The sequence below is a fragment of the Echiichthys vipera genome, assembly GCF_963691815.1.
Source record: "Echiichthys vipera genome assembly, chromosome: 3".
Classification (NCBI taxonomy): Eukaryota; Metazoa; Chordata; class Actinopteri; order Perciformes; family Trachinidae; genus Echiichthys; species Echiichthys vipera.
Window position 1 is genome coordinate 26,510,152 of NC_139828.1, and position 13,689 is coordinate 26,523,840.

The 13,689-nt window shown below is 40.2% G+C and overlaps 1 protein-coding gene across 1 annotated transcript in view; it reads right to left on the reverse strand.

The window, feature by feature from the left end:
* Positions 1 to 13,689, reverse strand: part of gabrg3 (gamma-aminobutyric acid type A receptor subunit gamma3) — a gene marked incomplete at both ends in the record, with an annotated part of 62,952 nt that overhangs the window by 36,181 nt on the left and 13,082 nt on the right. Inside the window, one exon of the mRNA XM_083911202.1 lies at positions 9,763 to 9,830. Coding sequence (XP_083767328.1) covers positions 9,763 to 9,830 — 68 coding nt within the window. The remainder of the gene's footprint in view (positions 1 to 9,762; positions 9,831 to 13,689) is intronic.

Below are 13,689 nucleotides of genomic sequence, written 5' to 3' on the forward strand. Positions count from 1 at the left end.
AATAAAAATAATTAGCGCTAACAAACCATATCTGCACGGGTTTGCTCTCACATTGACACCATGACATGTAGCAGGTCAGGTGAAATGGAAACTTTAAATTGCCTATAGGGTGTACCCAACCTCTCACTCGTGCATGCTGGGAAGGGCTCAAGCTTATAGAAAATAAATGAAAAGATGGAGGAGTTTTGTTAACAACATGCTCCACTGCCCTCAAGATCTTAATGTTACCCAACGCTTGTTAAAGTGCATTATTTATGTTTCACAGTTCAATTAATTTAATCGACCCCCAACATCATTTGCCTACCCTGTAACTGCCAAGATGGCTGAGTGAGATACAAATCAAAATTATAAAGGGCTCCCTCACAGATATTGGGTGCTTGTTTTTCTACGGTTTAAAGGTTAAAGTAGCAGTCCAATTTTGTTAAAACATTTGTTGACATTTCAGGCCATCAAGGAGAAATTAAAATGTAATTTCCATGCTGCGACTGTAAATGAGAAACCCTTTGTCTTTGTTAGTTTTACTGCTGCTTTCATGATACTGGCCCTTCGACTTTCAGTCTACTAATGTCTTGAAGTGTATCATTGCTGGGAACAAGTTTCTTCTCGATCATTAGGAGTTGCACACATCCATACATTCTTGGCAGGTGCGGGATAACAATACTCAAGCTGCTCTAGCTGGGACAGCGACAGCAGTGTGGGGGTGTTTTTGTCTTTACATACATTTTATAAACTCAAATGATTCATGTTACATAAAACTGATGAGGTAGCTTCTCAAAGTTAGAATGTTTCTGGGTGTACAGGGTGCCGTGTGAATAGCAAAGAAAGAACTACAGTGCAACTGATCCTGAATATATATCAGATAATAAAATAATAATAAAATGAACTCCTCAGAGAAGATAAAAAACATTTGTTCACAAAGAACTTGTGGACAAATGATGTAATGGAGACACTGTTTCTAAATGAGCTCAACCATATATTTGGCATTTCTGTACAGCATTCTTGTTACTTTAGCTGCTGTATATGGCAATTCAGAGATTACTGCAATAAAATCTGCACATATATCAGTCTAGCTCTAGGATATACAGCACTACAATGTGTTATATCATGTTTGTGTGGAGATATTCAAATGTTGCTCGTGAGCTTTGCAATAAGTGCAAGTCCTGATCAGGTACTAGTTCAGGTATACTTAATACAATAAATCTTTATCAAGGATGCAGAAAAGAAATGAAAATAACCCCCCTCAGTGTGAGAAAGAGTTCTGAGTAAGAGGACCATGACCTCATCCAAGTACATAATTGATTGAACAATGGCCCATCTTCTATGGAAATGCTAATCAGTGAGTTTATATGTAAATATCAGGGAAGTGCAACGAAAGGCTTTGTTACCATATGGCACCATGCAGAAGTAATAGTCTTGAAGATTTTCATTTAAATAAATACTACTCCTTCACTACTGTATCTATTGCTGAATGGGGAAACACGATGATTAAGTCTGTGTCCCAATGTTGAAAGTATTGCAATATTTGTAAATTTGCAGTATTACGGACTGGGTGTCTGTGGCAACATTCCCAGGAAAAATACTATATTAACTTACTGCCAATGCAACAGGAAAAACAGGAGTTGACTTTTAATTAGTCACAAGAAATACAATGCAATCTACAAAACAAGACAACAATCATTTTCTGCGTTTTTTGACAGCAGACCAGTTATAAATATTGCAGGGAGTAATGGAAAGGTTAGGAGCAGCGACTCTTCAGCGAGGTAACCTCAGGTCTCATGTGCACTTTTTCGAGGTAACCTCAGGTCTCATGTGCACTTTTCTGAGGTAACCTCAGGTCTCAAGTGCACTTTTTTAAAAAGTCTTGCACTTGTCTTGGACTCGGCTGATCAAGTGATTCCTTTCTGCTGATTCAGGATCAGTTTAACAGAATGTTGCCTAAATTCTTCAGATAGACCAAACTTGCTTATACGTAGAGCCATACTAACTCCTTTATACATTCGCATTGGAAAGACCTATTATGGTGTTGAACAAGACTCGATGGACTAAATCTTGACTCATCTGGACCTGGTCTTGGCTTTGATAGCAGGTCGTGGAGCACTAGTAATACAGCATGTTTGCTCATTTTTCATGTCTTGATCTGAATCAAAACAGAATCCCAAGCAGTTCAAACCCATGCTTCTGCAGATCAGGTACCGTCTGGTAACAACAGGAGAACGAAGTGAAGATGTTCAATACTGTGGTCACACAGGTACCATAAAAGTCAGGAAAATTAGTAAACCAGGAAAGATATTTTTATCAGGTCATTACATGGTGACTGAACCACAATAGCAGCATATTAATATTCCACTGAGATCGCTTCTGCTTGTGGTGCTACCAAGAGCTTCATTATATGATCCTCATGCTAATGTCTTCATTACCTAAATCTTCCAACCATAAAAAATTGGGAAAAAATTAGATGCACCACTAATTAGGTGATAATATACTTTTCTATTTGTATCTGAGCCATCTTGTAACTAAATTGAACCAGCTGACCTACCCACTGTAGATAATAGCAAACAATGTGAATACCACATTTCCAAGGCAGTTTTCTATCACAGTAGGTATGAGCCAATTAAAGTAAGATGCAAATTTGAGGAATATTAAAATTAATATTGCGCTGTGAGCTTAAGAAAACCAGTACCAAAGATGTTGCAGAAGTCCTGCCAGCAGCTCGCTTACGCAGTTGTAAATGAACTGGCATGAATATTGTATTTCACTGTGTGTGTGTGTGTGTGTGTGTGTGTGTGTGTGTGTGTGTGTGTGTGTGTGTGTGTGTGTGTGTGTGTGTGTGTGTGTGTGTGTGTGTGTGTGTGTGTGTGTGTGTGTGTGATAGCCTGCGAGTGGGCAGCTCTCTCCACAGAGTGAGAATAGCATCAGGGACCCCACTGGCACCAGCTTTTGGTTTGGCAGGAATTCCTTTATTACACCAGGCTGCCTTGGACAGTGCATGACTCTCGAGTATAAAAATATCTTCTTTATAATTACAAAGAGGCTGCCCTCTCCAACTTAACATATTCTTTTTTGCTTATTAAGACATAGCGCAGTGTATTGTTTCCTATGAATGGGTCATTCATGGTGTGCTCAACCATCACTGTGCCTAATGAATGGCAGTATAGTGCGCACACATGCTCATGCTGGAAGTCGGTAAAATGCAGTGTACTGCATTTATCCTATTGCGCACTCAAAAACGGCTTCACCGTTGAGTGTGGTTCGATGGACACTCAACACCCTCAATCGCTGCCATTTTGTCTATATAGCGGAGGAGACTGGACTTAATTTAAACTGGAAAATGGCGGGACAACAGCGCAACAGAGCGGCAACAACTAGATCGACTTTGTAAATGTAAAAAGAGGTTCACAAGGATTTTTGGCGGTGTGTTAAGTCAGAAGAGTTGTTGGAAAAGCTTTTGGAATAATAAACAGAAGAAGAGATACGATCGTCATTTGCAGTAAGCGCGGGGCAGCATTGTGTGATTTCAGAAAGCACTTATTGGGGGAATCAAGTGTACTGATCGTGTCAGTACACTTGACAAACAGTAGGACAAACAGTGTAGGAATGTCAGTACACTAACTGCAATACGCGATTTGGGCACAGCAATGGCATTCCAGTGAGAAACTGCAACTGGTAGCAATGATGATGCTAACTGTGACTACACAGAGTTAGCTCTACAGGTGCTAAGAAAGCGTTCCCTCACACAAGTAATGTTAGCATGAAAAAAAGTTATGTCAGCATAAAAGAAAGTAATGTCAGCAGGGAAAAAGTATTGTTAGTATTAAAGAAAGTAATGTTAGCATAAAAGAAAGTAACGTTAGCATGAAAAAGTAATGTTAGCATAAAAGAAAGTAATGTTAACATGAAAAAGTAATGTTGTCATTAAAGAAAGTAATGTTAGCATAAAAGAAAGTAATGTTAGCATGAAAAAATCTAATGTTAGCATAAAAGAAAGTAATGTTAGCATTTTAAATAGTAACGTTGGCATGAAAAACAGAAACAATAACGCATACTGTATGAACTTACGAACTTATGCACCAGTTAAGAGCACAGAACCTCCATTATTCTAGATGTTGAATTATTAACGTCATTGCTGTTTCTCAAAATATACCAGATACAGAACAACGAACCAACAAACATTTTTTCTTCCCCAGATTCTGTGTAAAACTGTCCTCGTTCCCCTAGTAATTGGCCACATATAAAAGTTCTATAAAAGTTTTACTGTTTAAGGCATCATCAGCAACCTTGTTGCAACCACGTAGATCTATTCATCAGTAATTTTGGTTTGTTTTCTACCCCCTTGTGCAGACACATCTAACTAAACCGATCTATTTTTAGTGACGACAACATATTGGCCTCCTTTATTATTATTTTTTTTTACATCTTCTGTGCTATTTCGTTTGTGCACAGGTGTGGGGGAGTCACTGAGGCTCTGCAGATGGAAGCAACCCCCCCCCCCCCCCCCCCTCTGGTGTTTTAAAACTTCTTTTTACAGGGATATGCTGTTAATCAAGGGGTTCTGCAGAAAAGTCTGAGTTGTATGAATAACTTTTTACCTATATTTACCTGGTCCACTATTTGTTAGTTTAATAGTAATTGTATGCTGTGTGTCTTGATTTGGGGCTCAGCATGAACTTCCCAGCTTTGGAAAGTGGTCTACAATACATAATATAAATAAGATCCTATAAAAGAATCAGTTGAACAGATATAGGAAAAAACAAATCAATTATACTTCACTCATCATGTAATCTCATTAAATCAGTCTTTATTCCATACATCTACTGTTGTGATTAGATTTTCTTTAAATGCTAAATGTACAATATTTCTGCGTTTGTTTAAAATTGCTTTCACATTCTGAATCTTGACCTGAAAAATGTGTTCACGCTCTCTGGCTGAGATAACATTGATTGTGGCTTGGATTTCGGTTACTTCGCATTAATTCATGATGTATTTTTGTAAGTTTGGCTCCAGGGGAGCTGGTGAAGTTTAGGAACCCCTGATTGAAAGGGCTTGCTTACCTCTGAGTGACTTGAAAGACAGAGGCAATTTATCAGGTCAAGCATTTTCTCAGTAAATTCAATAAACTACAACTAAAGTCTTTTTTCTGTGCAGATATTCTCGCCTCAGTAAGTGTCTCAAAATGGATTAAAGAATGGATGGATGGATGTTAATGGAGTCAGTAGTGACGGTTTGTTAAAGAACAGTGCAAAAGGCAAGGATTTACTATGAATGATGCTGCAACAGACTCAAGCAGCCACTTTAGTCAAACCTTTCAGTATGTGGGCATGCAGTGCCTCATTTATGTCAAAAGACCTGGTACAATTCCTCGTGTGAGCTGATGGACAAAATAAGCCCAATTTCCTTCTAATTATTTTTTCCAGAATACTTTTCTCTTTGATTGTACATTTGATTTAAAAATGACCTAATTTCCTCTGAGTTCATTCCTAAAGCGAAGGGAATTAATCACCATCTGTCTCCTGGCAAAGTTATGATGACACCCAGAATTATACACTGCATTGTAATTAGAAACAATACAAGGATGACTGATACTGTATATGAATTCTTCTCTGACAATGGGGCTTAAAATTAGCTTGTCACACAGAGTGGGTGTGGAGTGCTCGCTGTAGTAGCACTGAATATGCGCTAAAAATGCAGTAGCACTCATTTAAATTTAAATACAGGCTCTCGTGCATGCTATCTGACTATTCCAGGAATGCCAATATAAAGAATAGGACTTTGCCATCAAATGGATACAATTTCCTAAATAAGACTGTTGTAGCAATATTGAGACATTTCCAAGCACAGTACGAGACAGGACTAACAATACAGGGCCCGCAATGTTTATGACACAAGCAAGCAAGCATGTAAAAGTAATTCTCCTGACATTTGCTTGAAGTTTCATCTTTCTGTGACTATGAAAAATGCATTCAAAAGCAAAAGTGGTAATATAATTTGCTGTTTGTTGGTTTGTCAGCTCTTTTATGCGGCGATCATCTTGTACAACCAACAGGTGTTTCGGCAAGCTCAAGAGCTGCATGAAGTTCAGGGACAAAGGCTGATTTCTGCTTAAGGTAGTAGCTCATTTACTTTTTTGAAAAGTAAGGGTCTGAACATCTGTCAACTGTAGACAAAAAAATCACTCATGTGGCAACAATGAGGACAAAGGTAAAGCCCCCATGCACCCATGGTACAGGCACACAGGTGTTTTCACTTAATTTAGCTGATTAGACTGTGTGGGTGTGTGCAGGTTGTGTGAATGACAGCAGTGATGATGCAAATGACAGAGCGCATAAACAGACTGAATTGTATGTTATACCCAACTTAAACTGTGACTATTTATCACCCAGAATTAGGGGTGACCCTGAATAGTCGACGAGTCACTCCGAGGAGCCTTATTCGACTGCCAATCTCATAGTCGAACGGTCGCAAAACGCGCAAAATGTGATTATGAAACAATGGATTATTCAATTCTGGCTCTGGGGGTGCTGACTGTAGGATTTTACATATAGATGCTTGGTTTCTCCTGATAAACCATGAGAAATAGCCTATTTGCCTATTTATAAGCCTATTAATAAATACTGTTTCTAAAAATGTGAAAATAACTCATGTGCTTTTAATCTATCTCCTTAGTGTGCAGGATTAACCCCCTCCCCCTCGTAGACTAAGTTGTAATATCCAGGATCCAGCACCATCGCACATCTTGGCTGGACTTTAAATCTATCTGGGCACCAGAAATACAACAGTCGGTTTAATCATCAGCATCATTTCATTTGAATATTTGCCTATTTGTTGTTTTTCATTATAGGCGTTCAACCCGACACAGTCTGACACAGCGCCGTGAAAGTGAAACTACAGTTCTAAATATACCATCAGCTATTGTCAAAGAAAGATAAAAACAAAACACATTTATGTGCAACAAATACTTTTGATAAGATGCTGTGATGTGACCGAGCAGCGCTGGACTCACGAGCACCCGCCATTGCCTGCTTCATGTCCATGGCTCGCCACCCTGGATCAGAGGGTTTTTCATGAGCAAAAAAAAACAAACTGATTTTTGACGATCAGTGAACTATAGGAAAGACGTGACAAATTAGATTCGACTATGAAAATTTTTAGTGGGGTACACCGCTTTAAAAAGGTGCAATGTGTGGTTATTGGCCCGAGTAAAAGTACAGTTGAGCCTGATGCAAGCTAAGCACTATAATTGAATGTGAGATGTCCTGAACATTTCAGCCCTATGAAATGTAACAAGTGTCTGTCTGTACGTCACTGTTGGAGCTGTAGCAGGGAGGCAACTAGCTTGGCTCAACACAAAGACTGGCAGCAGGTGAACCAGCTAGCTGCGTGCTCTCCAAAGAAAAAACTAACAGCAAGAGGGGTTCTTGGTTTGAATCCCGGCTGGGGTTCTTTCCTTCTGCATGGAGTTTGCATGTTCTCCCTGTGTCTGTGTGGGTTCTCTCCGGGTTCTCCGGCTTCCTCCCACAGTCCAAAGACATGCACGTGTTGTCCGTAGGTGTGAATGTGAGTGTAAATGGTTGTCTGTCTCTGTTTGTCTCTATGTGCCGTGCGATAGACTTGCGTCCTGTCCAGGGTGGACCCCGCCTCCGGCCCAATGTCAGCTGGGATCAGCTCCAGCCCCCCCCCGCGACCCCGATAGGGACAAGCGGTTGAAGATGGATGGATGGACTATTTGTGTATTTCAGTGTATAGCTGGAAAAAATATTAACATTTCCCTCTATAATTTCACTTAAAACTGTTATGTTCATTTTGCACTAAAGTTCTTAATAAAATGAGAAAAGGCTCAGCACTTTTAATTTCTCAGTATTGAATGCACATAGGACTATACAAAAACAGGCTTCACCGTGTGGTTATTTCATATAGACTACAATGAAGTTACCAGAAAACATGCTAGATTGTTATATATGTCGTTATTAGGATATGAAATGACCTATATCCGGATAGATTTTGGCTATATTGCCCAACCTTATGTAGCCATGTTTGTGCATGTGTGTATTTCGAGTCAGTGTGTGTGTGTGTGTGTGTGTGTGTGTAATGTGACAACAGAGAGATTTTATTTATTTTTTCATCATGCACGAGGCGCACCGAGCTGTTATCTGACACCTAGTCCAGCATATCCAGACCCATCTCCTCAGTACTGGACTATAGTCTGCTGAGTGCACCGCGTTATTATTCTTTTCTGTTATGGGGGAACATGTTCTGGATTGTATTTCCCATTGAGGGACTAATAAAGGAATGCACGCCGTCTTTCTTAAATCTTTGTAAAGATTTTCCACAAGAGGGAAGAAAATGCTCCTGCTCGTTCATCACACAGAGGAAAGCAGTGCAGGTGCAGAAGGAGAGAATAGAAAGGCAAATGTGACACGTTTATGTTTGGATACGGCACAGTCTGTATCCATGGTTGACAACGAAGAGGACAGCATCATTTAATCAACCTCTGCTTTATACATTTGCCTCAGCGGTTCTTTCAACTTGACCCTAAATCTGTTTCTCTCCTCTCTCAGCCTGTCCATCTGAATGTCAGAACTCTCTGTATCCTTTTGTAAAAAACCCACAGCAGTCCCCCATGACCATCCTTCACATACACTAAATATCTCTATCATCTCTCAACTATTTCTGTGATTTTCTTCCATTTCTATATCCATCCTAGACCCCCTCATCCCGCTCTGATCTGCCTCTCCCCTTCCTTCCCTCCCTTCATCCAGTAAGTTAAAGCCTCTTGCTTCAGGCTCATAAACTCTTGCAGTGATTTAAACAGGAATATATAAAGTCATGCCTCTGAAACACAACCTTTGCCAGCACTTGATACACACAGTCTCATGAAGGTAAAATCTCTCAATGTTAAATGCATGCATCTTAAAGCCACAGTGTATGAGAATCCAAATATAATTGTTACATGAGCAGGTCATTTCAACCAGAATCCAGAAAGACTCAAATGCGTCACGTCAGCAAGATATGAACCATTTTTTCAACAGATCAGATCATGCAGGAGGCGCACCATTTACCTAGTCCCGTAAAGCCAGACATATCTCCTGGGTACTTAACTATGGTCTGCTGAGTGCACCGGGCTGTTATTCTGTTATAGGGGAACATGCTCTGGCTTTTTTGCATTTCTTTACACCAATCACCATCGTCTGAGACGGCGCTGCTCTTGCAAAAGAGATAGCCGAGATGGTAGAAGGGGTGAGGCTTCAGGCCTTATTCCAGCACTTTATAAGCCTAAACCAGTAGTTATTGAGTAGTTTTGATGGTTTAAGGAAGATAACCTCAAAAGATTATCAAACTAAAAGCTGAAGGTATAAAACATACTTGCCTTCAGATGATTAAAGGTACTTTATCGACTGAAAGCAAAAGCTTTCATAACACCTACAGGCAGATGTGGCTGACAGATACTGTTAGGAAACTCAGTTCATAACACAATGCTTACTGGTAATGATGCTGTGCTGAGAACAGACTTATTCCTTGGACGTCTATTCTCACCAGGACTCAATAAACGCATCCTGCCAAGCACTATCTCACTGTCTCAGCTGCATGCAACTCTCCCTCTCTCCTCATAGCAACGTATGGGCGACGCACTTTTCAAGGTCAGACAAAAATACAATGTCACAAAGTGCACTGGCTTTGTGCCACCACGAAGACAGGTGCAGAGCCGTGTGTATACAAAGTGTAAACAAAACAGTACAGACATAAGCGTAATTAAAGGGAATGACTTACCATATTGATAGATGACACTGGTCCGATGCTGTTCACAAATATGTCCACATCTACAACAGTTGGTTTAACTATGGAAACATAAGAGAACATTCATTATTGATCAAAACTGTCATTGAGGCACCATTGAGGTGTGTCTTTTGTGAGTCAAACAGAGTCAAAGTACAGCTGGATCAATGAGACTTTGTCGTTCTGAATATTTTGAGGAGAGAATGGCTGCTGTGCAAAGCAGTCCTCGAGGAGCTGTGGTTGTTAATAGCGGCCGCATATTAGTCTCCATCACATAAACTGCTGTGAAAAGCACCTCTGTATGTGTTTTCTCAAATGCAGCAATTATGCAAACATGCGTTCACAAATGATCTGAGCAGCAGGCCACAGACTGCATCATAACGTAACATACTAAATACAGTTACTGACAACTGCATGTTGAATGTCAGAGGAGGTGCAGGGTGGTCCACTGGTTCTCAGTCCCACTTATCCCTGCTGGTTTTCACTCCAGCCAACTAATTAAGAACTGAATTACACATGGGAAGCTAGATGAATGCAATTAACTGATAAACCAGAAAGGCTTCTGTCCCTGACTGGACCAAGATTAAGCTCTGTGGCGGTCTACGTCTAATCCCGAATTCCAATGTCTTCTATCTAACCTGAAGGTAGAAGATATTTCCACAAATAAAAAAAAGCTTAACCTCCACAGCAGCAGAACAGGGAACACAGGTTTGACACAGTGGCAGAATCAGTGCATCATTAGCAGTGGTTAGTAGGGGTAACCATCTACAGCGCGAGGTTTCACAAAAAAAAAGTCAGTAGTTTTTCATTAATCCTGCTGACAAACAAACCAAACCAAAAACTAGGGCTGCCAAGCACCAAATCTAATTATTACAATATTTGTGATTAATTACTTACACACTGTACATGCATGCATCAATATTTGCCGTGAGAGGCATTTAATAAATATTCAAATGGATTTCAGTAGATGAGTGATTCAATGATTGGAATTTATTAGGGCTGAATAATTTCATATCAGTGTGTCTTTTTTGTGTTTCAACACACACACACACACACACACACACACACACACACACACACACACACACACACACACACACACACACACACACACACACACACACACACACACACACACACACACACACACACACACACACACACTCTTGCTGCTCTCCCTACCAGAATTAGCTGTTTTGGTTTTAACAATGTTAAACTGAAAAAAACATGCAGGCTGTGGTGTTCTGTCAGGATTTAAGCTATGAAGTCTTAGCTATGGTTACACTGTAACAGTTTGGTGTTGTTTACAGGTGATTTAATGAAGTTACACAGTGAATGTAATGCAGTGCGCTCTGGCGAGGTGCTGGCAGGTGAGTGTCTCCTGAATCATGCTGCCTCTCCGAGAGCTGAAACGGTGCTGTGGAGATGGCGGTCTGGTTATAAGAGGCGAGGCTGTGACATTCTCTGGGCCAAGCGACGTTTTGTCAGCTGCTTCCATCACGTTCACAAAGCTACTGCGGACGGTTGCATGTTTATTGACGTCTAGTTAAAGGTCATCATAAAGCGGGATGAATCTGTAATTCTTCTCTTATAACAGGTGTTTTCAGTTCTTCTGGCTGATTAGACCTCTGCTTGGGTTGAAGGTGGGCGGGGCTTTGATGGGAATTTGATGGGGATTTATGAGGTCATAAATGTCCATCTACCAATAAGAATGATACAGGTGTCCTTTGTCCCGCCTTAACAGATGAAACAAAGCTAACAGGAGACTCAGGAAGATGTCAGTCAAACACAGTAGACACACTCACACAGTCCTGAGAAGAGGTCTAATCAACTAGTTAACTGAAAACTCCTGTGTGGGTGTTCAGGGGCTTTAAGGATTGCGGCGGCAATAAACGTTCCCCAGCCTTGCTGAGATCCTTCAGTGCTCACTCAGTTTGCATGGGATTTACCCGGACAACAATCTGAGTTTTGGATTTGTCATCATCTCCATGGAGGAATAAATAACCAACACGATGAGAGTTGGTGAGATCATAATAGTCAGTAAAACCTTTCACATTACATGTAGTCAATTAAAAATATGACACACTTGGCCAACAATTGCCTCCAACCTGAGGAAAAAGATCCACCACACAGACTTTCCGTCAGATTTCATTAACATACACCAACATGCTCCTCACACTACATGCAGTTCACACCACAATGTAAGAACAGACTATTGTCTACAATCTAACTCCTCCTCCTCAGGAACATCCCTGGCTTTCCCTAACTTTACTGCTCTAAAGAATTTCATGCTCAGAGTAAAACCGCCATTTAAAGCCTGAACTTTTGAAGCGGCTAAGTGACAGCTGTGACATACTGCTGCCATGAACGTTCACATTTACATAGCAAAGAGCTCAACCATCATCTCGCATTACCTGTCTGTGGAGTCTTCATGTCTCAGCCAATTAAGTCAACGGCAAGATTTTTTCCACCTGCCAGTCTCCGTTCCAGCGCTCAGTTCACATGCTAACAGATGGCACACTAGAGGACGCTTCTGGAGAGTCCCTGCTGAGGCAGCTTTTCAAAAAGCACTTTATTCATAATCACACAACACCTGGTGAGCAAACTGCATAGAGCAACTGCATAAACCTCTAAAAATAAATAAGAAAAATAGCTTTCGGAATCTGAATGTGGTTTTTCACAAAATCATTCCAAAACCTTTTATGATTTGCTCTTATTTGTACATAATCAGCACCAGTTTCATGCTGTATTAGCAGCAGATGGGACTTCAAACAGTTAATGAGTTAACAGCTCTTTAGTGTGTAAGAAGTCAGGTCCGCAACGGGAGAAGCTTGAATGAATGGGAGACAATGGACCCTGCTGGTTAGCCCTCAAAACACCTCTCCTCTTCTTACTTCTTCAGTGTTTTCATATGCAGTAATAATCATAAGGTCTCTTCAGGTCACTCCGCAAAAGTAGACCCATAAGTTCTCTCCTAATTATAAGGTCTTACATTATGAGAGTTTTAAAGCAGTGGTTATGTATATATATATATATATATATATATATATATATATATATATATATTTTAAAAACAGACAAAGAGAAAAAAAAGAAAGCCATAGTTTTTGTCTTCCTATTGGACAGATAACGTGATTCATTACTGTTTCCAAAAGAGAATATCAACGGCACCGTAAAAAGTTTAATCTAATTTTGATTACAAATGTGACCTACAGCGCTGTACATGATTCATTATAAAAAGGGGGACTAGTGCGTACCCCTGTTTCCTATGAAACAGACTCATATGCAACTCATTTGAATTAGTAATTGATGTTCAGCAGGAAGTAGTGTGACGTCCATACAGTGCAATATAAAGTAAGAATGGAGGTCAGTGTAGAGGATGGACACACAAGGTTATTGAAAGTTAGGTTACTGAAATACATTTAGAGCATTTTCTATCTTTCATCAACTGCGTTCTAGTACTTTCAATTAAAGGGGCTGAACTCAACCTTCAGAGCATTAATACAGCAGCAAACAACTATTTTATCTGTGAAGATAGAATTGAATAATGGCATCCTGAGCAGAGAATGAAGTCACTCTTCCTCTGTGTGTGTTCTGTAATATCATTTTCTCTGTTGTTTCTTTGATAGCCGGTCCAGCTGCAGGTGAATGTGAAAAGTCGTTGTTATTTCCTGTATTGGGATGAGAGAATTAAGCCACTTTGAAATGTGATACTGAATTGGATACGTATCGGATTTTTTTGAATGTGACCACAATCTGAGCAGCCAGATCACATTTGATGCGACTTTGATGTCATTCTGACCCACTGTTTTGTAAATGAATGACTAATGAAGTTGATTGTCTCACAGGTGGGAGCCAGGAACAGAATCAAAACAAACATTAAGGACAGCAGTGAAGCAGGCGGCCAGTGACTCACACACT